General features: G+C 41.0%; 1 protein-coding gene across 4 annotated transcripts in view; it reads left to right on the top strand.

The window, feature by feature from the left end:
• The window catches only part of pou6f2 (POU class 6 homeobox 2), a 92,110-nt gene extending 65,738 nt beyond the window's left edge, over positions 1 to 26,372 (top strand). For 3 of the 4 annotated variants that reach the window (XM_080865572.1, XM_080865573.1, XM_080865571.1), the window contains exons 6-10: positions 5,221 to 5,358; positions 12,441 to 12,650; positions 14,426 to 14,579; positions 18,473 to 18,641; positions 22,959 to 26,372. In XM_080865572.1, coding sequence (XP_080721698.1) covers positions 5,221 to 5,358; positions 12,441 to 12,650; positions 14,426 to 14,579; positions 18,473 to 18,641; positions 22,959 to 23,466 — 1,179 coding nt within the window. In that variant the 3' untranslated portion in view covers positions 23,467 to 26,372. The remainder of the gene's footprint in view (positions 1 to 5,220; positions 5,359 to 12,440; positions 12,651 to 14,425; positions 14,580 to 18,472; positions 18,642 to 22,958) is intronic. The other variant, XM_080865574.1, reaches the window with a different exon arrangement.
• Positions 26,373 to 27,728: the final 1,356 nt, after the last annotated feature.

Here is a 27,728-nt window from a genome sequence, read left to right as displayed (position 1 = left end):
AACTAGCTGTCATTCTGGTCTTCCATATGACATCACTCCATTAGCACCCGCCGTGCCACCTCGGCCACCTCCACGTCCACACCCGCTGCCACCACCATCCCTACGCTGCCTTAAGCAATTACAATGCCCGACTGTCACCGGATGCAGCGTTATTGTATTTTGCCGGGTGTTATCTGCCCCAGTTGTTCTATCTGTCTTTCACGTTCCAATATTTCTCCTCAAAAATGGCTCTTTTTGGGGTTTATTTTTCACAACGGCTGGAGCTGAGGCCCAGTGGTGAGCAATATTTGGCGCTGGGAGGGCTCAGAGTGCACAACCACGGTGCGAGGCCCCCGCCAACCAAGGGACTAGAGGTGTTTTGGAGGGCCTAATGGCATTTTGATGTTCATAAGCACAGCAGATGTGAGGAAGGGGAGACAGGGAGGTGGGCGAGAGGCTTTTTTGGGGGAGGAGGGGAGTCAGCAGAGGACTGTCAGCGGAAGACTTGCAGAGTCCTGACAGACACAGAACGTGTTTTCTCATGTCACAGCTGATTACATTCACTCCGGAGTGGGAAAAGAGCAGGGAGGAGACAGAGATGTGGGGCGAGGACGGACGAGGGAAGCTTCCATGTTGCTCCAGATAAAGGACATTCTCCTCATACAGAAACAATAGTGGTATTGACTGATGATTTACCCTGCTGGGTCCACTTTGATTCAGCTGTGGCTGGATGATTGAGGGTAAAACTTTCCGATATTTTTGTAGATGATTGTTTCTACCTGTAAAAAGTTTGTATGTAACCACTTTCAGCATCAGGTCAATTCTCTTTGAAATTTCCCTGTTAGGTTAAACGCACGTTTGATTCTTTTCTTGACTCACAGATGAGCAGAAAATACGCTTCGCACAAATCCCCGAGCCCGAGCGTAGACAAATCTGCCCCCCCTTCTTGCTTGCACCTCCACCACTTGTCCATTTATCTTTGCTCTTTTTTTGTCTAGTGCAGGCCCCGAAAAGGGGGGGGGAAAGCAATTAAGTTTAAAACGGCCACATGAAAAGAGCAAAAACCAAGAATAAACTCCAGTTGTTCGTGTCAGACGATTTTATTTTCAGGGGTCTCTCCACGGTTTGCGGGGACACTATTTTTCCCTCTATTCCTGAGATTACACGGGTTGCTGCACCAGGTGACCCTCATGGTCAAACAAGGCGACGGAGAGCCCGGCGGAGTTTAAAGACTCCCCCCTTCATACCGAAAAAGATGCATTTTTAACAATTTGCAGGCTTTTTTTTTCCTCCCCGCCAGACACATTTATTTTGTGTGTGTTTATCCCCGTGTATCCTTGCAAGTTTGCCTATATTAAACCAGGAGAGCGAAGCAGCTAGAGGGGGCTAAAGGTGACAAAATGTTGTCACATGATATAATGGAGGCTTTGAATTTGCTGGCTTGAATTTTACCTTAAAACTGTTAGTTGTTTTTTTTTTTTAAATAAACACACCGACGTGAGCTTATTTCAACACTTGCGTTAAACCGGAGCATCCCGATCTGCCAAAAATCTTCTCAGACGCCCTTTTTCGTAGCGAATGAAAAGAATAAACCACAATGGTTAACATGCAGGCTCTACAAACTGGATGATCATTGTTTATCTCTTCCAACACATGCAATCAGTACAAATGCTAGGCCAGCTCTGTCATTTTGTGCCTCCCGCCAAGGTGTTGAGAGGAGTCACCGTGGCGGAAAATCACCTGTTTAGGTGTTGAACACAGCCTCGCCTCTCCTTATTCCTTGCTCTCCTTCCAACTGCTATCCATATTATCCCGTGCCAGAGACGCGGCAATAAAGCCTGCTCTCTTTTCACCTAGATTTACCCGAATAACATAGCATCTGAAAGGCCTATCATCGAATGAGGCTCAATGATAATATTTCAGATAAATCTGAAAGCTTCTCCAACAACCCATCACTCACACAATGACGCCGAGCGCAGCAGATTTTCAGGCAGACTCTGGGCGTGCTCGCCTGAGCAGATCACATTATCTGTGTGTTGATCTGTAGCCTCTGTTTAACTCTGTTTAACTGACCGTGTTGGCTCTTCTCTGTGTCCCCATTCACAATCGCAGCACCCTCAGTGCTGTGTTTTCACCCAAACGGCTCAAAGAACTCTCAAGTCAGCATTTTACATTCACAGCCTGTCTCACCTGGGCTACCACAGCGGCCGGAGCAGCTTTTATTTCTTCTTCAGGTAGACGAGGGGAGGAGATCGTCTGCCTCTCAGTTTCTCAGTCTCGCTACAAGTCGCTTCATACTTGTGGTATTTTTCAGGATTAGCAGTTTTTAGGCTTTGCTGCTGATGATAACGTGGGCGATAATGCTGCTTTATGTGCGTTCTGTGTGAAAGACAAAGCTGGTCAAATAGATCACGCCCTGTGATCTCCATTTCTTTTCTTTTTTTTTTTGCTTTTCTTTTTTTGTTTTTGTTTTTGAAAAGACATTTTAAAAGCCAAGAAAGCACTACTGGGAGCAGCATGCCAGAGGAGGATGTGGAGCCGTTTCAGCTTTCATGTGTCACCGACTTTTCAAAACATTCTCGACTGATTCTCAAAGTTTTTCCACAACAATCATCAATTCACATTCGCCTTTGAGCGTATACGAAGTCAGCGGTGATGACTCCTTTTTATCCCTCTTCCAGGAAAGCGTTACTGCTGTTATTTTTTCATCACAATAAAGGTACTTTTGCTACGAATCTCTCTACAATTTTTGCTTTTGTATAATGATAGTAATAAAGGTAAAAGTATAATCAAAGCTTTTCCAGACACAAAATTGGGCTCCATACGGCACAGTTATTTTTTTGGCTATATAATTAATAAAATTTCATCTTATCCTATCGAGACTCTTCATCCTCTTATGGGAACATTACATTTTGGCTTTTCTGCCTCTTATACTTCCTTCTAATCAATAAATACAGTTTTTAAACAACGGTGACAGAGCTGTGCTATGCTGTAAAATAAACCCACTGTCCCCATCTGTGTCTGTTTAAATTTGATGCTCAGTTTTTATCTTTATAAGGTCCAACTAATGCCAAATAGCTAGAGGAAATTATAAATGTACCCCAAACAAGAGCTCAGGCCTCCGGAGGATAAGCTTGAGTAAATTAAACCCCACTTAAAAGTTGCATCTGGAAAGCCAAAACCTGTTTAGTGGGAGCCAAAGTTTTCTGTACATAGAAAAAAATCCATGTGTAATATAACCACTTACACTTTTATCAGGATATGCCATTTGTCAGTACAGTCACCGTTATAAATCAGGTTTTTCCTGGGTTATGTAGGAGCCTCTGGGGGGCTACTTTGTACCTAAGCACAATCGGTGTGTATGCAGTAAAGGCAGTGAGTCTGTGTTACTTGAAAGAAAACTGTGTTTCCCTGTTATTTATGACTGTCTGACAAAATGAAACCCAATTAACAAAGCTGGTTAAATAACAATAATGTTGGTTTTATTTAAAACCGCTGCAAAAAATTAAACATTTTTGCATGAAAAATCCTTTAAATATGTCACTGATAAGTAGTCACGTATAAAACCTAATTAATTGCTTACAGTGCCAAATGCTTCCAGCCCCTTGAGATTATTAATGTGCACATGAAATTTGAATTATAATTTATCAGTGTTTAGCAAGGATGTGGGTCAAAGGGCAGTTTAGTAAAAGCAAATGCATCTTTTAGAGAAAATATAAGAGTAAAGTCTTACTCTTGTTTTTTATCTTCTAATGGGGACATAATGGAGATTCAAACATACTAAAAATGACACATTGTGTAAGAAATACTGGCTGCCATATGATACGTACATGCATCTCCCATTGTTGCTTCTGTACATTGATGCTCTTTAATGTAGCAGCACTGTAAACTCAGATAATCCTGCCTGTAGTCGATGTGCTGTAGCTGTGCTGCTTAGGTTAGTCTTTATTTCAGCTTGAATTCTCTTATGCTACATATATACAGCTAAAAGTAGGCGCGCAGTTTTTCAGCGTTTTGAGATGTTCAGATATCCAAAGGACAACTGCTGGACACATAAAAGACAATCTTGCGATTATCGAGGAAAAACTGGATGACTTTCAGACGAGAGGAGGCAATATCAATCACGGCCAATTTGAGGCCACCAACATGAAATATGATTTCATAAGACAAATGCAGTGTCATTCTTAATGTGCTTAACCTTTACTGTCAATGAAAAAGTATCGATCGCTCGGTGGCATTTTTTCATCATTTGATTTCGAAAAGTGTAATAATATATATATGGTGGTGGGGTACGGTAAAAGATGAATGGCGACTGGGTGATCTCAGATGAACAGAGCTGAATTCGCTGCAGAGAAAGTGTGGAAAAGTTGATGTTTCTGGGGAGACTTTTTGTCGCAGCATGCTGTATTTTAAATCTTGTAAATAAACCCTGCTTTTAATTTAAGCATGTACCCGACCAGCATTAGCAGCGGGGAGCGGGCAGCCTGCTTCTTAAGCAGTGTTTCTATTATTTCTCTATTCTGTTGAGTAATTGGGAGGTCTCCTATCTCTTCTTGGTCTTTGATCTACTTACTCAACCTAATAAGACTTTGCTCTGCTGCACTACAACCAAATCAGCAGTGCATTTTCAGCCCCCTAATAAGTGGTTAGCTTGATTTATATGGGTAATCTCAGCAATGTGGCAGAGCTCTACAACCTCTCCCTGATGCACCGAGCCTCTTTTCACAACCACAGGCCAGACCAGATGAGTCCATTACAGCGAGGGCAAAGGCAGTCATTTTAACCCTCCTTTGCTTCAGCTGTAACAGTGAGTCAGAGGATTTCTGAGTCGAAGCATATTGAAGCGGTTTTACGATACAGTGATGCATGGCCACGCCGCCTGGCTCTATTGTGAGAGCGGGAAGCTGTTGGGTCATTGCTGCGGGTGGAAAGACTCGGCTCGGCCCGTGGGGAGCCCCGGGGGCCAGAGAAAGCACTTAGAGTGGTAAAATGGCCACTTATTCACAGCCGCCCTCCTGTTTTCGCTGCTCCTCCCTACCCTCGAGCCTCCCACTGGGTCCAGGAGCACAGACCTCTGGGAACTATATGATGGACTGTGCAGCCCTCACTGCAGTTGGCCTATTCTGGCCCCACAAACGATAAACAAAAGTGTGACGCCTGTAAACCTGCATCTGTACGAATCTGTATTGTGCTGTAAACATCTGCACTGGTGCCATCAAACAATGTCTTCGCCCTCTCCAGATGAATCCTCTGGCCAGCCAGGCGGCGGTAGCGGCAGCAGCAGCCATGGGATCCATCGCCGGCTCACAGGTGTTTGGCAACGCCCTGTCAAACCTGCAAGGGGCCACCGGGCAGCTGGTCACCAACGCACAAGGACAGGTGAGTGCAACGAGCTTAAATATAGGGCTGAATAAAAACTCCAGAGAGCTCTAGAAGATGCTGGGAGTTCATCTATCACGTATAAAAAAGTGCAGCTCAGAATAAACCGTCTGATCTTTCCACGCAGACTTCTAGTAGCTAGTCTTAAAGTTGTTTGTCTACAATCCAGTAGCCGCCCCACATCATGTTAAGCATTTTGGGAATAAACAAAGCCCTTCCTTCTTTTATCCTCACGCGCAGCAAAACGCTGACCTTGTCATATTCACAGGGTGGCTGCAGAATTGTTCCATCAGTAGCCAGAGGCTTGAACGATGATGCTTGTCATTGCAGGGCCTTATCTAATGAATCATCTTATCTCAGGTGCACACAGCACATATTAAAGGAAGATTGTATGGACCGCGTGCCCTTTCGTGCCACATCGTGTTATTTACTTTAACCCCTGTTTCATCGCTGTTTCACACTTGCACTGTATGCTGATGTTGAAGCATTTCTTAGCACAAAAACATGCTGGATTTTAAAATTAACCGACTGCAGGAGCATTTCAGAGCCACCAGTTCGACTGCGCTTCACTGCGTATAGTAAAGTGTGTCCGAACTCTTGATGCTAAACGTTGCTAATGAGACAGTATGGACTTCCCTGGCTCACAAGGTGCCTGGAGCACTGGGAACAGATCACTGTGGATATGGACTTGACGGGATGCTCTGTGCTTTTGTAGTGTCTTGGTGGCTGACACTCCCTGACATAATCAGGTCACAGAGACGGTCAAAGCCTTAGGCTACATCCTTTGCTCCCCACCTCATTATTCCTCAGCATTATTCAGACGGAGGGCTCTGAAACATGCACTGCCCTATCAGAAGGTCCTGCCCCTCCTCCCCCCAACCACAGAAAATATTATACAGGCTAATGCGTACCTCAAACAAGGCTGGAGGTCTAACAAACACACACAGCGGCTTTATTTTGTCTTTACTAGAGAGCAGCTATTATCTTTAAGATGTGTCTTAAACTGAATTTAGGGACAAGTTATGTGTCATGTCTGTAATACATGAGTAAAAAGTTACCTTTCCTTGAATTTAAATTGTGCCTCTGTGCCGCTTCCTCTGCCAACTCTCCCAAAAGACCTTTTCATAAGCAAGCGTTCTGAGAACCTTGAGAAGTGTCAGACCTGGTGGATGTTTGGAGTTCAGTATGTTTTTAAATCTTAATTATATTGGCCCAAGCTTTTTTTTATTCTCCAAGGGAAATCAATGAGGCTCTTTTATCCTCACTGCCTCTGCAACAGTGATTAACAGTTGCGGATAAAAGGCACAATTATTAAGTCACTGTCACTCCTGAGATCTTTTTTTTTCTTTTTAAATAAATCTCTGGCCGTTTTTGAACCTCTTCTCTTCGGTGCAAATTCTTTTCTCACTGTTTTAAAATGCAGTTAAAACTGCATTGAGCACTGGGGACATTAACCCTCTGATGCATAGTGGTCACTGGAGTGGACAGCTACTAAAACGTACATATCTCTTTAATGCATTGGTTTCTATGGTGGAACTGCATATTAGCCTCTAGAGTGCTCTCTGCTGCCATGCTCCATTGAGGTCAATTCAGTGTTCAGTTAGTGCAACTGCAAGTAAATTTCCTCTGAATCAAAGATGGCAGACAAACTGTCACCCCTGCCGACCACTGCTGGCATATCCTGTCAATCCTTCTATGCTAAAAGAGCCCAACAGGTAAAAAAAATATGATGATATGCAGTAACATCTAGGGAAGGATATTATCTGTTTGGAATAAGAAATTGTTATGTCTAATATGTAGAAAACTACAATTAACCATGTGTCCACTGTAGTGGACATCATGCATTACCCACTATATTTTTTTAACATAAGTCATAAATTGTCTCACTGTTTTTTGGGACTGTTTTGGTTATAATTAAGCATATAATTGTTACATTTATAAGCTACTCATTTAAAATATATATTTCTGTGCAGATCAGCTGTAGTTTGAGTTACTATAATAATTATTTTATCATATTTTGTAGACTTCAAATGCAGCAAAGAATAAGGCAGCGTACAGAATAGTCCAGGAAATTCCATCCAGCTCCAGTGATGATGATTTCATTGATGAGTGCAGTGATGAGGAGTTCAGTGATAAGTCCAGTGATGATGAGAGTGGCTGCCAGAGCAGAACAGAGACATAGGAACTACGGATGATGAAGACACAGACAGTCAGGATGCAGAAAGTGAGAACGATGAGGGGCAGGATGAAGAGGAAGGTCAGTATGATCAGGGAGCTGTGGGAGATGGGTACATGGCACCTGACCATACTCAAGCCCGCAAAAATATTTGGAAAGTCCAAGACAATGACTTGGTTGGAGACTTGCCTCCTTTTCTAGGAGAGTGGAAATTGAATGTGGAGGGGAAGGATCCCATAGATTTCTTCAGACATCTGTTTCCAGCAGATCTAATTGATAATATAACATACAACACCAACTTGTATGGGAAAGAACTGTCAGTAACAAGAGAAGAGATTCTCCCTCCAGCAATGCAAAAGAGGAAGACCCAGTGGGACCCCACAACCCGTGAAGTGGAGAGCAGTCACCAAAGTAGCCTGTGAGGTCAGGTTTGCCACAGGATATCACTGGCCCCAACTGACCGAGGTGAAAAATGCAAACAGGTGCCATGATGTTGTGTGCACACGGAAGACCAAATACATCTGCATGCAATGCTGTGTGCCATTGTGCCCTGGATGCGTTGCAAACTTTCGCACAGCCTAGGTGTGATGAACATAGAACTGTTTGGAGATGCAGAGACTAAGATGTCAGTTTGTGTTTTCTTCCAGCATGCTACTAAGGGCTTGGTAATACTGTCCTGCATCGTTATAGAACTGTGTAGACTCAAAAATGTTTCTCTTGTTGGAGATAGTTTGCCATATTCAGGTGTAGGATTCACAGCTAGGACTGTTGATTGGTTTTGTTATTTACGTCTAAACATTGGGGCCTTATGAGTTGAAAGTTCCAAAAAAATTGCTGAGATGTTTTTCAAAGGATACAAGCAAACAAGTGTTTGTATATTTACAATAGAACACAAGGTAATTAATTTTTACAGTAAATTCACAGTATTTCATGCTAAGTGCTCAGGCGCATGTAGTCCACTGGAGTGGACAAGTTTATAACTTTATAAAAAAACATATTTTTGAAAAAAAAAAGAGTTAAACATTTTTTTTCATGTCCTGAGAAGAATAAAAGCACTTAAGAAAAAAATCTTGACCAAGGCTTTCATAATTCATGCATCAGAGGGTTAAGGGCTGTTTCCTGACTTAAATCCCTGAAACGATCCTGGTATGGTTAGGACAGATTCCTTGGCTTTGTGCATGAACATCACATCTCTCCCAGCATCTTCTACCTTTCACGACATGTGCTGACGCAACAGGTAAGAGTTGCACTTGCTGTTAACCTGCAAAGTTAGTTAAAACAGGTGAAGCTGAGCCACAATACCATATAGAGTTAATTGTATATGAATACAGGAAATAGTGATAGAATAGAGGCAGATAGGAAACAGGAAATATCTTCTGTGGTGCACCATTATTAGTCTGCTGTTTGAAGCTTTAATTTGCTGTAAGCGCTAGCTTTCTTTAGACTTGTATGTTGACACAAGTCCAAACTTCCCAAACATTTTCCTTCCCGAGTTTCAATTCACTGCATGAACAGTGGTGGAGAGAAAATGGGCAGAGATATTGCCTGGCCACCATGGCTAAAGACACAGATTGCCCTGGCCGGAGAGATGAGATGGCATTTCTGCGGAAACAAGAGCAGCATAATCTTAATGAGTTCTGCTGGGTGGATAGAGGCACGTTTCTCACATGTCATTCCACGAACTGGAAAGGGAAGCAAACATGGGAAGCCAAATAAAGGCGAGAAAACGGAAAGGCATGCGAGGAGAGGGAGTTAGCAGTGAATGGGAGGAGTACCTGAAGGCTGCGTATTTATGTCTGTGAAGGTTCTCAGTCATCCAGGTCATCATAGTCAAAGGAGCTTGCAAAGAAAAGCGTCTGGACTTCTTTAAGTTGCTTGAAGACGTTTCACCTCTCATCCGAGAAGCTTCTTCAGTTCTAAGGTCAAATGGTGGAGAGTCCCAGATATAAACCTAGTGGGAGAGACCCCCCACAGGCGATTAGAGGATCATCAGGGGGTCCTTTTGTCCCTCTGTGGGGGGTCACTCCCACTAGGTTTATATCTGGGACTCTCCACCATTTGACCTTAGAACTGAAGAAGCTTCTCGGATGAGAGGTGAAACGTCTTCAAGCAACTTAAAGAAGTCCAGACGCTTTTCTTTGCAAGCTCCTTTGGCTGCGTATTTATGAAATGGTTGTGTGATGAAAGAAACCGACAGCTGGACATTTTCAAATAGGAAATGATTTTATTTATCCATGAAATTCAGGCTAGCTGTAGAGTAAGAGAATTCACTTCTGGTTGCTTCAGGGGACTGCAGGTTTGGAAGTACACAGTCAGAAAACATGAGCAGAGTAGCTTCATATATAAATATATTATCATAATAGCTTTAGCAATTGCTAAAAAAGACTCAAAAACAGGACTTTAACTGTGCTGTTAACTAGATAAATTAGTTTGTCACATAAAAACATTTTCTAGCTTCACTACTAGAGTACCTTTGGTTGAATCATAGTTCAGCTCCCTCCCCCTGCTCTTTAAGCCGCCTTTCTTCTGATTGGCTGTCCCTTACAAACAGAAGATCTGAAGTGCTGGTGGGTGGGGCTTCTATGCTCACTGCCAGAGATAACGTCATTCACTCATTCACTAACTCGTGTGTTTTGGAAAAATGTAGCTTTCAATTTGTAAAACGTGCACCACTCAGTTTTGTTCACAACCAATTAACTTATGCTTGCTACCTGCAGTCTGCACGATGCCATCCCCACATTTTGTTATATATGGAAAAAGTTGTTCCAATAACCAAGCCTAAGGCAAAAACGCAGGAGAACTGAAGAAACGAAAACAACTGTGTCTGAGGAGAAAGACAGAAAAGGTGCATATTTTCCAGGTGTTTCCTGAGGAGTGATAATGATTAGAAGGAAAAAAGTTGCTTTGACTGACAGAGATCACTCACACATAAACTGACCTAATTGTTTGGGACTCTTGTTTTTTAAGGTAAATAAGGAAAAAGAGAGGTTCCTTTTCCTCTACTACAACAAAGTGTCTCTTGCATTACGGTTAAATGATGGCCTTTGACCAAAGCGTTCTGCTCAACACTCACTGCTAAAAGATTAATTGTGGTCATAAAAAAATCATTGAGGCTCAGTGCTCAGAAATGAAAAATAAATAGGATTAATTGATTCAGGACTTCCCATAAGCTTATACAACAAAGCCCTCCCTCCTGACCATAAGTTAACACCGAGGTACTTCACTACACTGTCACATCCCTGCCCTGCCCTTCCAGCCTGAGTGAAGAGTTGTGACAGCGCCACGAAACATCTGCCTGAGATATGCAGATGGTGAAGGATGGCATAGCGGGACGGGGATGAGAGCTAAGCTGTCAGTCGCCTGCTCTTTTATTATGCTTATAGAACAACCACTTAGTCCAATGACGATGAATAATTGAGCGGAACAAGTTCCCTGCCACCGTGGCATGCAAAGCGGGATCAGTGGGACTCAGGAGACACAAGCGTCAGGCAGGGCAATAAAATATGCTAAGTGGCAGAAGAGCATTGCAGAGAATTTGTAAAGCCAGCGCAGAGAGAGAGATAAATTATCTCTCCCCTAATGCGAAGCAACGTAAGCAAATGAGCCGTGGCAGGGATGAATTACAGATTGTCGGCCCACCTTTCTCTCGCTGATCCCTCCCTATTATGTCAAAGAGACGGGGGTAGGGGGAAGGGGGAGGCGGACCGTGCGCTAAAACACATTAGCGGTGGTGGAAACAGGAGCTAGGGACCAGAGAAGCCTGTGCCTCTGCTTTGCTCTGGGCTGAGGTGCAGAAGCTCGGACTGAAATATAAACATAAAAAGAAAGCGTCCAAGACAGTGCAATCTTAGCAAAAGTAGCTCTTTGCCCGGTTGCCAAATAACAGAATTTAGAATGATGGGCGTCTCATCCGTGTTGAGCTGCTCTCTGGTGTAATGAGGCTTGGTGGAGGAGGGCGGCCAGCGGGGGGGCCAGGGCGACTGCTGCTCAGGAGCTGCCCAGAACCAGTCCCCAGATGACATTAACCTTCATCATGGTGAAGAGGCGCTAAGTCCCCCCTAAAGCGCCACTCTTGGCCACACTCTGGCAGCTCTGAGAGCTAAAATGTTGCAGTGACACTCTGCTGCCCCCTTTGATCTGCCCTTCCTGATTACAGCCACAGAGGAGAGGAGAGCAGGGGATGGAGGGAGGGAGGAGGAGGGGTGAAGTACCCCTGGGACCCTGAGAGTTGAATTAGAGACACGGGGTCCTGTCTCACTCTCTGCTGCTCCTCTTCTCTCCTCTTATTGTTTCTTTTCTGTTCTCTCCACTTCTTCCTCCCTGGCCTGGTGTGTGTGTGAGTGGGTGAAATGGGGGTCTCTGTCTCTCAGCAGCCTCACTGCTTCTCACCAGAGACAGACAAAGACACTTAAGCACACACACACACACACACACACACACACACACACACACACACACACACACACACACACACACACACACACACACAATCATCCCAGTCTTGGCCTGGTGATGGATAATACACTCAGTGGTGTGCACCATCACACACACAGGTATTCAGCGCTGACCTTTGCAGTGCGCTCCCAGCAGTCTGCTTTGGCTTCACTTGCTCTAGGCTGTAAAACCACCTCAGTGACAGATGATCAGTGGACACTTCTGCATGTTTTTTCCTCCCCGAATCACAAACAGACCAGCTCAAAAGCAGAGCGCTCTCATTAACCACAGAACATGAGATATGACCAGTTTAAACTTCATTTCCAATCAGAAACACATAAAAAAAAGCCTAAAGACTCACAGCAGTAGATATCATTACAACTGATACCTCCAGTAGCATTTAGCCTCTCCGCTCTTTCTACTTTTTAAAACCACCCAGCTGATTTTGTCTCCTCTCTTACCCCCTTTGTAGATAATTGGAACAATCCCACTGATGCCCAACTCTGCAGGGCCCTCCAGCCAATCAGGGGGTGGCAACCCAGCACTGCAGGTACAGCCAATTACACCTCAGCTTCTGACCAACGCTCAAGGCCAGATCATCGCCACAGTGATCGGCAATCAGATCCTGCCTGTCATCAACACCCAGGGAATCACGCTGTCACCAATCAAGCCTGGACAGCAGGTAACATATATGCTCATGTACAAACACACTCTCACACACACGTATAAAAAGGAGGAAGGCTTGCAGAGCAGCTTATTACATTCTTAAACTCGTACTCCTCAAGTGATCACGAGCTGTGTTTTAAAAACTGTCGAATGAGCAACACCTAGTGGAGTCAAACTAGAGTTAGCCTGTTTATTCATGAAAGCAAAAGCCAAGGCAGCTCTGTTTTATGATAAACACCTCATATTTTTCCCGCTTCAACACTCATAATGCTCATTTGCATCACTCCACTTGGAAAATTGTAGCTCCTGGTACAATTTTCACAATGCATGCATGTGTGTGTGTGTGTGTGTGTGTGTGTGTGTGTGTGTGTGTGCTTGTCAACCAACCTTTCAGCTTCAGTCTCAGCGAGACTGCTAAACCCCTGCAGAGCCCAACATAAGAAAAAAAAAACACACCACTTTTCATCACCCCACTTAAAACTGAAACACTCCTCGCTCTGTTTTCCACCTGCTTTCCGTTTCACTCACCCTCCTCCTCCTGCCTCAGTCACACTCTCCATTCTTACGATTTGTCCTTTCTGACCTGAACATGAAACATTTTGTTTTATTTAAAGAGAGACACACAAAAAACCCCAGCTCTGTTTTTTCCTTTTTGTTTGAGTTCACACTGTAAGTAGGAACACTCGAGCAAACACCTCCTCCCATTTTCGGTGAACGCGTGCAGCACCAGATGCATTCACGCCGACAGTGAAAAGTTATTGACTTGATAATGATGATGTCAGGGCTGAATTATAGGGTAAAAGTTCACATTGAAGGCCTCTACAGTCCAGGATGGATGAACTCTTAGCGGGCGGACACCTAATTGTGGGTCCCTCCCCCCCCCCCGAGAACGGCAGATCATACTCTTGAATGAATTAATGCATTTGTAATAATGTTTATGCTTTTGTCTCCACTTCAAAGCCCCGCATGTACACATTGTTCCGCGGGCATAATTTACGGTTGTCACAGCCTGCAGTCTCGAATATTTCCAGTGAAGCTAGATAATTCTCTGAGCCTGTCAACAGTCCTGACAGTGTGTGCATTGCTGTTGACACCCCCCACCATCCAAACAAACACATGCCACAGAGAAAATAATTAATAGCACAGAAGGAGAAGAAGAAGCCTGCCCAGTTTATGGCGGAGACAGCTTTTAAGAGTGGAGACACACCATCTTGATCTTGTAAAAGCAATTCAAATGTGCATAAAACATGAAAATACACTGTTTCTTTTTTTTTTCCATCAGAGCACGTAGCCTGCAGATCATGAATTATGTTTGATATGGGGACTGCTGTGTCCACATGTTTTTATTTAGGATTCAGGCTGCCGTTATTAGTATCAAGATACAGAGCAGAAGAAGATTCTTAATTGTTTTTCTGCAGATAGGCGATTATAAAGCTCACAGAGACAGTGGAGTGCCTGAGCTGAACAAGCTTCCTTTTAGACCCTCACTGCCAAATACAGTGGTAAACTACTGCTCTAGTCTATTGAGCAGACTATTGGCACTATAGTCTGCTCTGTCAGTGCAAATACTGCAGGCAGTAATCATCAGGTACAAGGTAAATCTAATTATATTCACCTTCTAAGTGGCTAATTTAATAGCTGCTGATTAATTGATTAGATTTGATATTGTGGCCCAATCACCATAATGACATGATTACTGTAAATTCTGATTATTGTGACGATGTGCACAGAGTAAAACATGCTGTCAGTATATCGTGTCAGCTCTCTCTCTCTCTGTGTGTTTGTGTCCAGCTGCCTCAGGCTCAGCAGGGTCAGACAGGCCCCGCATCATCTCAGCCCAACCTGCTCCACATGCCCCACAGACAGAGTCCTCTCCACCAGGCCTCTTCTTCCTCCTCCACCTCCTCCTCTTCCTCGGCTCTCAGCGTGGGGCAGCTGGTCAGCAGTAAGTGTCCAACACAGCTCAGCTCACAGCATTTTATAATGTGATTTATAACGAGAGGAATTACACAACTAGCGGAACGTAGCCATGGAAATATTTTTCTGTCATTCAATACAGCCGAGGTGGGAGGTTGTCGATCGCTGAAAGAGCAATGTGTTGTCATTATCCCCGGTGTTTCATTCCACATAACACTGCGGATTTCTCCAATTGTCAGAGATGTTTTTATTTCAAGTTGAGGCATGCTCTTATTTTCTTAAAGAATAAAAGTAACAACATTCCGTGTGTTAGTTCACATCTCAGCACTTTGTGACAAAGGTCTCTACAAAGGTCTATATCAAATGCTTTGTGTGGTTGCATTACATTATTGCATCGTTCTATACCTACAATCTTTATTTATTATATGTTTATTTAACTTTTTTGCTCAATATAAGTCCATTTATAAGGAAATAAAAGTAGAAATAATATATTTAGATGTCGACAGAATTTAGTGAAACTGAGAGAAGATAAGCACGTCACAATGATAAAATGAAATAAAGAAAAACAGAAAATGAAGTCAGCATCTAAGCGAAGGCAAGAACTAAAAAACAACCTTAAATATGCATAAATATGATTAAAAACAGGGAATAGTGCCATTATTGAACTATATATAAAAAAGTTAACCATAAGAGTTTGACTATGCTCTGAACTTGCAGTTTAAGAAATACCAACCATAACGTACTGTAATACACAAAATCTCTGTCTGCAAACTAAGCAACCTGATGTGGTAAACAGGTACATCTGAAGGTTCTCATCTATACTATACATCAATACTATGGCAGTACATTGCCTAGCAACACAGCCTATGAACTACCTAACAACAGGCTAACATGACTCATTTTTAGCATTTATGCACATATAATACCTATAAACATTGTAGAGTTTTCATTTTGTTACAGTAAAATCAAAAACAACTACCTAACAATAGGCTAAAAACACAGGGCAAACAAAACCATAAAGTGGGCGTGTACCAGTCGCAATAACACACAACTACTGAAAACTGATCTAAAGCAGCATTTTTAAACAATCAAAACCAAACCAAAACAAGGAAATCCAACACAGAAACCAAAATTGAGGACCAAATTTAAAGCTGCGGATTAAAACATTTGGTGTTCTAGTTGGAATTTAAAGCAGCTGGATTTATATATGAATAACCAATAATAAAAAGATTTAACGATCAGGAGTTAACATAAGCTGACACAAACTCAAACTTGTAAACTGTTGCAATCTAATATGAACAGAATAAATATATATAATAGAAAACTATTTAACAAATAGTCCCTTTCAAATAAATAGAATCACTGAAAGAGATGTTAATTTAAATTTTTTGCCCAATACTGCAACATCAATGACAGAAATCTCAGAAACAAATATATTAAAACCAGAGAAAATAAAAACAAAATCTGCGTTGCTGCATTAACTACATGTTTCTCCTTTTTTTCTAATTCTAATAAACAAACCTTTAGCATCGCTACTTCACATCTTCATTACTCTCAGTGTAGACAGCTTTTGACTGATCCCTGCCTGCTAGGATTGTTTTATTTTTTCCTTTACTGTCATTTCTTTGGTTTATTAGACAATCTAAACTGGCGTCTGTTATGTAAAATGAGCATAAGTTTCATTCTGCCAGCGCGTGGGCTTTGGCAGGGCCTTATAAATCACTGGTCCACAGCCTGTCAGCGTGCAGCTATTGCCTTTAAAAACTCTGTTTTATTCAGATAAATTTCATTTGTCAGAGTCGATTCTCTTAAGCTCCATGTAAACTCATTTCAAAGGCAGCTACAATGCCACTGAATCTAATTTAAAAAAAAGTCGCCATTGATCAACTTGTTGTGGACTTTGTGTTTAGTTTATGTTTACTTGCAGCTCAGAAAATATCTTATGAGAACAAAAATCATAGCGGGCCACTTGTATGGTAAATGAAATTAATGTTTTATGCTGAGTGCGAGCCATATCACGTCCTCTCAATATCACTTACAGCATTCATAGGCAAAGCAAAATCCCGTGACAGAATCAGAGCGACAGAAGCATTCGCTGGCCAAAAACAAAGTGCCAGAAACAGATTGAAAACCTCAGGATTTCTGTTAATAGAAGGACTAACGCCAGCAATATTTTTTATTGAGTTTGTTTTAATTTTTTTTATTTGGAGTGGAGAAGGACAGCTAAGCTATTGAAGCAGAAAAAAGTGCTCTCCTTAATATAATCTGGAAGAGTGTTAGGATTCATTTAAGCTAATGCAGGTGTGGATGCATATATTGCGATCAGACAGCTATTTGGAGGAGTAATGATCATTGATCACCTTCCTAATTTGAAGTAGACATTATTGGGTTTTGTGAACAAGAAACAGTTAATCAGAGTACTATTAAGCAGATACTGTAGATTCATCATCGTAAGCAACAACAATAACATTGTTTTTACATCATATCCATACAGCTGCTTCCAGAACAAAGATGCTTAAATAGCTTAAACCTTTTTGCGATTGCAGAGGCCCGTGGGATCAAATCACGTGTTCGGATAAATAGGATGTCTGATCATCAGGTTTGCCTGGTGTTTGCACTTTTCTGAGTCATGTTTTCCAAATTTCTACACTACAAACTTCATCATCAGTTATTAGCACTTCAAGTAAAAATAAAAGCATAAAAGAAGTATTTTTCTGCTAAACTGAAAGACAAACATTGGCACATAATAGCACAAGTCTAGCCTGTAATTTATGAAGGCAGCATTTTCTTCCTAATTTTCCTTTCAAGCAGATACATTGATTGCTTCACTTGTTTTTTTCCTGTCGTAATTATTAAGAGTAAAAAGTGTATTACTGTTGTAAAGAAAAGTCAGCCTCCTTTTCTTTGTTTCAGTGCTTTTAAAACTGAGCCTTTTGTCCACTAATCTGTCTGTTTTTGTGAGGCCTCTCATTATTGCGAGGTAAATGAGAAGGTCTTTAATCTTAAATCGTGTTTGGGTAAAGAAAAATATGGATCCGGCTGCCGCTAGTCTTTCAAACTGCTACGCAAATAGGCTCCAGTGGGAATGATGGGAGGATGCTCATCACTGTGAAGATGATAGGAAGCTGCGAGTCCTCTGTGTGTTCACACGTATGGAGCACGGCGCATACGCTACACGTCACTTATGAGGCACAGCGAGATGGCAGGCCCATAGATTTTTGCTTAAATACGCTTGGAGGATTCCTTTAATAATTCATTGATAATGACCAGGATGAATAATTCAGAGGCACAAACTTTGCTTTAGTAAGCAGGATGCCAGGGCACCTGACATTGATGTACAACGTGAAATCACTTTTTATTAGCGGAGAAATTCTTCAGTGAAGTTTTCAAATGTGGAGCTTCGCAAACAGCCTCTCTTTGTGTAAAAGCAGGGTATTGTTTGTGAGCGAGGCTCGCCACTGCTTTGTAGGCTTGAACTGTGTTGACTTGGGGGTCAGATGGGTGAAATAATTTCTTTATACATTCTTTAATGTTTTTCTGAGAAAGCCAGCTTCAAAATATATGTGTATTCATACAGAGAGCTATAGTAGCACAGCACCTATCTGTCTTTCCTTTGAATTAACAAGCCATGTGTCGTCTGTTTTTTGTCCATATGCTTTTATATGTGAGATTAAAGATTTACACTTGCCAAAGCCGAAGCCACAACACGCCTGTATTCAAACCTCAGATGAGTTTATTCTTCAAAACATTTCTCAGATATGTGTAGAGAGAAATAATAAGTTCTGACCCAGAGCAGGACTATTTTTTTTAAAGTTGTTTAGAGGCATCATGATCGCATATGGTTGGATGTTTGCCTCATTCACTCTGAAAAATAAGGTGAGCAGAGGGCTAATAAAATGAGATGTGTGTGTTGTATTGTAGACCCGCAAACCGCCCCCAGCGAGGTGGACGGGGTCAACCTGGAGGAGATTCGTGAATTTGCCAAAGCATTCAAGATCCGCCGGCTGTCCCTGGGCCTGACACAGACTCAGGTGGGCCAGGCGCTCAGCGCAGCCGAGGGGCCGGCTTACAGCCAGTCTGCCATCTGCAGGTAAGGACAAACGCAGTGGGAAAAAATAAAAACAACTCGACTACTATTGTCTACCTGTATTTCTAATCAGTGAAAGCAGCGCAGCTGCAATGAGCTGTCGGGTGCTCTCATCCGTGTTTTAACAGGCATCGTTAACATATTAAAATATATAATTGGCTGACAAACGAAGCTCTCATGTCTCTACTTAAACTCCTTCCCCTGACATGACAGCTGGCTGTCACTTATGCAAAATACATACACAAGTATTACACGGAGCACTTAAAGCATTTAATAATTACTAAGGCCCGGTGCTGTTCGCTCTGGCTGAACATGAGGGAGCTTGACGGCGATGATGTATTAATAAGACTGCCGTGTCTTACTGCTTCCACGAGGACAGTTTAGTCATAAATGGGACATTATACATTCATGAGACTATCAGACAATCAGTGTTTCATTCCTCCTGTTGTTCCACTTGACTAATGTTTTGCATGCAGATACCAAATGAGCCACGTTTCCATTTCGAGACAGAATAATTGGGCCACATGGTGTCCAAATATTGCTTTTAAAAGAGAACTAAACGGTGTAAAATAGAAAACAAAAGTATTTTAAGTGTCCAGATTAGATATGGAAGTTAACGCTAACTGGGTTTTGTTTTCCTCAAATCTAATCTTCTCTTGTTTTGCATCCATCTCTTTCAATAAAAGTCCCTAATCTTGTTTCTGTATTAAATTTAATGTCCCTTCAAAGTGCATGTGCATTTGCTGATGACCTGTACTGTTTATGTGACACGGCACTGCCACGCACCTTTAAAAATTTCATCACATCAACATCAAACAGCCGATAAAATGTGAAACACTACAGGAGCGGGGGGTTCTTATGAGGCCCGCACTAATGTTTAAAGTCGTCAAATCACACATGAAATATTTACAGCCAGACATAATTCAAATATTTATAACACACATTAAAAGCCATTAGCTTCAAAAATAAACACTCTGTGGGCTGTTATTCATTCCGTTAAGACAATTTTTTTGTTGTTTGTATGACACTGGATATGATGTCCTGATGTTTTAAGTAGTGGGGCTAACTTCACATGCTTTAGTTTAGTTAACATCAACATAGACATGAAGTTTGAGGAGGAAACGGGACGTCACAGTAGCTCTGGGGCTGCGGCTCCCGACGTAGACAGTGAACAGACACTGACAGATGCTTCCATCTTGTCTGCTTTCATTGCTCACAATGTTTCCAGGCACTTTATTAGTTTATCTAAACAGGCACAGGCTTTACATGAGGGTAACATCAAGCCAGGGATGTGCCTGAGTGGCCCCTTTTGGGAAAATACGCTAAATGAAAACTTAAAGTAAATAAAATCGCTATCTTTTGTTTTTATTACAGGGTTTAAGATGGATATTTTGAATTGTTTCAAACTGCTGAGCTCAGGTTTAAAATATTTGATGGTTTAAACATATTTTTTATCCAGATATGAACAAACAGTTAATAAAAATAACAAGCTTAGGAAAGAAGAACACCAGTCATATATATAGTTTTATATGGCTCATATGAGAGCTATAAACTAAATTCAGATTTCCGTAATGGTTCAACAAACGTAGCCAAACATTTTAACATCAACATAATGCAGCCTTAACAACGACACAATCGAAATCAATCTAAACAAGCCGAGCAACATGAGCAGTGTTAGTCTTTGAATAATTATGATGGTAACTGTCAAGATACATCATTTTGCAACAATTTTGCATTTAGAGTTTAAAAGGAAACAAGAACACAAAGTCTGGACTTGTAATAAACCTGACGTAAAATGAGAGTAGAGTGAGGCGAGCCTGATTGTATGTATGTCCCACTCAGCTCTCTGTGGGTATTGAATGTAAACCCTGCAGCAAACTGTAACTCAGTCCAAACATGCAGCATGTCTAAGCAGAGCTCCTTAGGTACTTTTAAGAAGAGCCAGAGAGGCTCGCTCCCTCGTGCTGATGCACTAGAGGAGGGGAGTGCATACCCCAGCTGAGCAGCTCTCAACTCATTTTAGTATCCGCGGTTCCTGTTGATCCATGAAATGTCCTGTCTCTGGTGACTCTTCATATTTACTAATGTATTCCCCTCAGTATGGAGCCCTCCTCTTTTTCCTGTGTTTAGGAGGAGGACGGGGTTATAAATAATACCGCCTGTCGACAAAGAGGAATGCACCAACGAGGTGTAGAAACAGAGAAAGTTCATGCATGCATGGGCATCTGGGCCTCTGTTTCCCTCGCTATTAAAAACCGTCTCTTTTTGCATTGTTTGCTCCACAGAGAGCAGTGCTTCAGTGTAGCTTTCTTTCTAGAGTTATTTCACTGAAAAACATTTGAAACCAACACTTTCTGTCCCCATTTATCCAGTAATGTTTGGAAGTGATGCTTTTAAGAGTTGATGTTGTTAGTACCAAATCATCTGTAGACCTTATTTATTGGGTATGTAGTTAAATTTAAGGTTAACTAAAACCATAACCACAGCATCTCTGGTTTGAGACTAAATTTTGGTATGTTTCATCTTGCTACCTAAATTTTTGCTGCTTTCTGTAATCTGCTATCAAATAAAAGCAAAAATCCTGAGATAATCCAGAGAATGCTCAAATCACCAGTGCAAAGATTAATGGAAAGAGGTAAAAGTGATAAAGATTTTTATTTTCCTGGAACAGAGAAATAAAAATATTGTAATTAAACATCCTGATTTTCTCCTTGAATAAAAACTGCTGATACTGGACTACTTTAAATGGACATGCATTTGGAAACATGGTGAAAGTGTCGTGTCCGTGACTTTCTTTCTTGTCAAAATGAGAAATAGCCACAAAACCGCACTACAACTTTTTTGGTACAGTTAACCTTTGTAGGTTTTTAGACTAAAAAACATTTGAAAATAACACTTGTGTCTGTCATGTTCCCATAATGTTTGGGAATAAGGCCTTTAAGAGTAACTGTTATTAGAACTGAATCATGTGTCGTTATGTCTGATCTCACTATCTAAATTTCTGCCACTTTCCATAACCTGCTATTAAAAAAATTATGACATACTTTGAAGAAATAAATGGAAATTACCATGCTAATATCACTAGTGCAAGGAACTGCTCATAGCGGTGTACTGTAATTGGACACTTGTTGGAAACTTATTAAAACTGCAGCGTCTGCCGTTTCTTCTCATGTTTTTTTGTCAACGTGACAAATAGCCACAAAACATTGTCACTTCAGCTTTGTTGATCAAGTTTTTATGTCCAAATAATATCTTCGGCAAATATTAGCCGCCCGGTTTGTGGTTTCTTTTATTAGAAATATGTACATTTTCGTACAATCACCTTTGTAATGATTACAGAACACAAACTGTCGTAAGGCTCGCAAAGTCCACAGTCATGGATATTTCTTTCAAAAACTTGTTAAAGTACTAGTGTCTTTAACAAAAAGGCAAATGTGCTGTTAGTTTATTAACAGATTTTCCAAACTCTGTCATGTCTTTCTTATCAAATACTTACCTCAAACTGCACTGTTGTTATTCAGTTCCATACAAGGAAAAAAGCAGTGAACACACTGATATTTGGGCTGTTGCCATTCAAACTCCTGAACAAAATGACATGATGTTGAATCCTAAATAGTTGTTCTTCCATTCTTAGTAAACATCATCTAATTCAGACTTCATATCATGTCCAAACTGCACCCGACAGTTGCTGAGCTGCCAGCTAGCATTGCTTTTTAAAACTCTGCCTTCCTCTCGTCTTACTTCCTGTGACTTGAGAAATGCAGAGAAATGGCTGAATTATGAGTAAAGTTGCAGGACTTGTAAATGTATTCTTATTAAATATAAAATGAGAGGTTGTTAGAAGATGAAAGAAAGGTTAAAAATGTATTAAATGTACATTTTGATGAATAATTCAAGCTCTTTTTGTAAATAAATGATGGTGCCATATTTAACTGCATGCATAAGTGGATTTTTGGGGGGAAGATGGGGTGGGGGTTTATTTCACCTGAGCAGAAGATTTTTGTGATTTTGGTTCATGAGAAATATTTAAAAGAGCAAATATTTCGATTGCTAGCCATTGGCAATATCTCCTTGTTCCACTATTGCCAGTTTGGGACAGAGAACCAGAGCCTCGTCCAGAAAATTAACACATCACTGGCAAAGCATCGCCTCGAGCTGCTGCAGCTCAGGTGTGTCCAGGTGCAGGATGCAGAGTTTGTTCACCTGGATGTTAGTCTCAGTCCCTGTGGCATTCTGGTTGAGGAGACTTAAAGGCAGGCAGCTTATCCCTTGTTCTGGCAGGGCACCTAAGTAAGATTGTTTTTTCTCAATTCTCCCCAGACACACCATCCTGAGAAGCCACTTTTTCCTACCACAGGAAGCCCAAGAGAACACTATAGGTAACAGTCTTACAGGCAAACTGAACCCTGGCCTTTTATATCCTGCCAGGTTTGAGAAGTTGGACATCACCCCTAAAAGCGCCCAGAAGATTAAGCCCGTTCTGGAGCGCTGGATGGCCGAGGCTGAAGCCCGCCACCGATCCGGCATGCAGAACCTGACTGAGTTTATCGGCAGCGAACCTTCGAAAAAACGCAAGCGGAGGACCTCTTTCACCCCACAGGCGCTCGAGATCCTCAACAGCCACTTTGAGAAGAACACGCACCCCTCTGGACAGGAAATGACGGAAATAGCGGAGAAACTGAACTATGACAGGGAGGTGGTGCGTGTCTGGTTCTGCAACAAGAGGCAAGCCTTGAAAAACACAATAAAGCGTTTGAAACAGCCCGACCTCGGCGCTGCCGCACCAATGGACCCTCTCACTGATTCTCTAGAGGAGCTCCCGAAATGAACGAGCTCTCTGACCAAACAGTGGAGTGGAAAAGTGGCAGCCATTAAAAACAACAAAAGGTGGATGAACTCCTCTCGAAATGAGAACTGACAAAATGTTGCCCAAGTCACCCGGATGGACAGTCATGAGTTTGCAAACGAAAAACTATGTGTTGTCAGTGTGATTACCACAATTATGTAAATTACCTTGGCGAAACCAAAAACATGAAAAAAGAGATTAATATCTGAGAATTATGTAAAAAACATACGGTGTGCTGTTTCAAAGAGTTTTTAGATTCTGGCCTTACAGACCAGACTGTCGCCCAAATTTTGGTTCCCACCAGGAGGGATTTAGTAGAGAGATCATACCAAATCGAAACACTATTTACCAAAGTCTGTTGCATCTGAATAATTTTGTAATGTAAATGTGCTCTAAATTTTTACATTTGTACTGGCAGAATCTAAGCTATATCTGTGAGGTTGAGTATACATTTTATCTTTGTCTCGCTTACTTTTTTCTTCATTGTTTGTATGTAAATACTTAAAAAAGGGAAAAAAGAAAAATGCTGTCTTCAAATTGAAATCACGCTGATTAAAAAAAAAAAATCTCTTTTTGGACATAAAAAAAAATTTAACCGTTGCTGTTAAACAAGTGCATAATAATGTTGTTTGCCTCCGACTTGTGTTTCATCTGCAAATATTTTCAGTCACGGTGTAACTTTGTACAACTTTTACAGGTATTTATTAATAAGTTAATGAGATGGATTCAAAGGATGGACTTAAGAAACTATGGATTGTCACATGATAACTATGACGATGATGAGGAGGAGGGGTTTCGGTGTCTGTCAAGTCTACTGCAGCTTTGTTTCGAGCTACTGTGTCATTCTATTGCCAAAGCCTGATAGCCAAAGAACACACACAACTTCAGCTCAAGGACTGGGGGAAAATGTTACCTTTTTATTTATCTGTTCCCACGACTTTCTCTCCCCTTTTTCTAAAGTGTTTTATTCTGTGGGTCAAGTTGAACGAAACAACAAAAAAAGAGTCAAAACTGTCATGTCAAACAGCTCCAAAAAGTGTCTGCCGTGATGAAAATGTATTTTCTTTTTGAGCCGATTTGCTACTGCATGCTTCAAATCGCACCACATGATAAGATAGTGTATATGAATTTCACCAGGAAGGCCAAAATTAACATTAAAAATCGGAATTTTCATAATTATTTTACATGAAATGAGCCAAACGTGTGGTTGAAGCATTTTTTGTTGCCACTGACTAAACATCAGTGTGTTCTTTTGCAAAGATAAATTGCTCTTTTTCCACTGTATTTTGCATTCCTTTCAACTAAGTCAATGTCATGCTCATAAAATCAAAAAATACACCATCCTTTATCTTACACCTTTTAATTTAAGAGGTTAACTTGAAGAGTTCAATTTCAGTCCACTGATTTTTTGAGTAATTCACACTCCATTCCTGCGCGCTCTTACTTTGTCAGAAACGTCAATAATCCAGGGGGGAAAAAAGAAAAGAGAAAGAAAACCCTCTTAAACCGTCACTGCAAATATTTGGCTCCTGCAAAAACCCTCATATGAAAAAAAAAAATAGGTGAATGCTGAGAATAAGTGTCACATGTCAGAGTGAGTGAACTTAATTTGAAGTGAGGTGAAATTTGATGCAATTTATTCAGAATCATGTGTCTGCTCGATATATGTCCTTTCATGTCACATTGGTTATCTCGGTTTTTCACTCCTTTTTGTGAACTGCCAGGTTCTTCTGCGCTGCCTGGAAAACACACACCCACTGTAAATGGTAGAAAAACACTTGAAAAAGCTTTACATGTCTGTGTTTTTAAAGAAATCACTGAGGTTGTCTTGAAAAGGCAGAAAAGGCAATCGCAGACTGTGGAGAATTTCACTAAATTTTCATCTGCACATCCACAGCAGCTCCTGCTGTACTTCTTTTCACAGATATTTGTTTTGTTTTTCTTTTCGATGCATTCACACTTACAGATTTTGTGCATTTTTATTTTGCTTCCAGAAGAAGAAAAAACACTTAACTTCAGGCAAACCTTTGGCCAAGAAATAAACCTCTGCACAGATGTTAGAAAGCAGCAGTGGATCCGTTGTGACGCTTAACAATAAAAGCTGTAACCAAAACAAAAAAAATAAAGGACGACACAGAAAGGAGTCATGCCTTTGCTCAACTTTTCAATGCTGGACCAAAGCTCTATAGTTATGCACATTGTACAGAGAAATAGATTCATGATGTTGACAATCTTTAAAATCTGAGAAGAAAAGGACTGAAGAGTAGAATTGTACATTAGTTCATCCAAGGTTTACCTCAGTACTGTTCTTGTGAGAATCATAAAAATGCCATACAAGCATCCGCAGGTCAGTAGAAAAGATGAAAAAGATGACAACTCTGCACTGTGTGTGTCCATGTTCACCTTCAATGGGAAGGAGACGCTTGTGGGTTTTCTTTTTATTACGTGACACATGATTGTTTTATTTTTGTGAAGTGGTCTCCTGAGCCACATGTGACTCATCTTTTATATTGTTGTAGTATTATTTCTTTTTTTTTGTGCCATACGTTCACCTCTCAGTTTCCACAGCTCTGTAGACCTACATAGAGGGAAAAGGAGATTACAGTAATGTTGCTCTTAGCTCAATTAGGATTATTTGTTTACCACCCTTAAATACGTTTGTGAAATTTTACTAACACAGACAAACTGGCTTGAAATTTTGTTCATAGTCAAAGAACTAGAAACCAAAGCTGAAGAGCCTGCAGAGGTTGATTTATTTTATTTTCGTTTTTATATATAGACTGAAAACTGTAATCTATAGAGCAATATCTGTTTGGTCAGTTAAGCAGCACTTTGTGTATTTCTAAAAAACAAAAATAAAAAAAAAAGCTTCAAGTCTGTCACATTGATTTGTACCATAATTAGTAATAAACAATTGTTTGACATGACTTTTGTGTTTGTGTGTTATGATAGAATCTGTCATTTAAGGCCAGAACATAGTAACGTGTGGGAACCTGTGATTGTTTTAGCTAATATAGTTATGCTTTTTCTATGAAACGACGTCCAAAATAGCCACTAGAAATATGATTGGCAGGAACTGACATTGCTAATGTGCTCAATTAATTCATAAAAATTTATTTTGCGCCACACTCTAACTTCTCTACATCACATTTTGACCAAGGTCGTTAGTAAGAGAAAACTCATCTGTTGAGATGATGATGCTGTTTGCACACAAAGCAGAGATGCTAACAGATCTCAGAACAGTGAAAGCAGCTAGTGGCAGCTTGCCAAGCAGCTAGTGGCAGCTTGGCTAGCATGCTGGTCTCTCATCAGTTTCCAATCAAATACAAGAGGTTTATCCACAATGCATATGTGCAAACAAGCCTCTCAGCTTGAATAGCTCAAGCCTTTTTTAACAGGACTCAGACACTAACATAAGATTTCTGTTGTTGGATGTCAAGCAGAGTCAATCCTGCTTCCAGAGACCACAGGCAACAGCAGCCACAAGGTGACAGGAAAAACACCCAATAAGCACTATAACAGAACAATGTTTGAGAACAAAGGAGAGAGAACATGTTCACAGTGGTAAAATTGTCTACTTTTAGATTTCACTAGGCAAGTGCCTTGCTTGCCTCAATGGAAATTGCACTGATGTTTTTAAAATGTGCCTTTCTGACTAGAGAAATGTTTTCAATTTCACAAAACAGCTATCCGACGCACAATTATGTGCAAACCCTGCCTGTAATAAATCTGTAGTAGGACAGGAGGCTGAGCATGAGCCTGAAAATTATGCTCAGTGGTTTTTTTTATGGGAATTTTCTTTTGTATACATACTGTAATTTCCTGTCACCACCTGTTTTGTTCTTGGTCTCCCCCTGTGCCATACTATTAAAAAACACCCTGGAAGTCCCCCTTATGGCAGATAAATTTTCTTATGATGTAGAAAAAAAACGTTCACCTAACTAGCTTAGTAATGCTGATTATGCCAGCTCTAAATATTGCTTTATATTTAAATTGGCTGGGGATTAAAATAGAAATAGGACAGCAATATTGAAGTTTAATGCATTATTTAGTTCAGTCTAGGCAAGTAAGTGTTTTATTACACATTAATACAAAACATACCACTTTCTTTAAAAGCACTTTAAAAACCAACAACGAGACTGTTCAAAGAGCTATGCAGTGAAACCAAACATTAAGGACAAACACAGGCCAAGATAAAAGATATGGGGCTGCAAAGAAGCTAAATAAAAGAGTACATAAAAACT

The sequence above is a fragment of the Rhamphochromis sp. 'chilingali' genome (assembly GCF_963969265.1).
Source record: "Rhamphochromis sp. 'chilingali' genome assembly, chromosome: 18".
NCBI lineage: Eukaryota > Metazoa > Chordata > Actinopteri > Cichliformes > Cichlidae > Rhamphochromis > Rhamphochromis sp. 'chilingali'.
The sequence above is the reverse complement of the archived record's forward strand: the minus strand, read 5'-3'. Positions and strand labels throughout refer to the sequence as shown.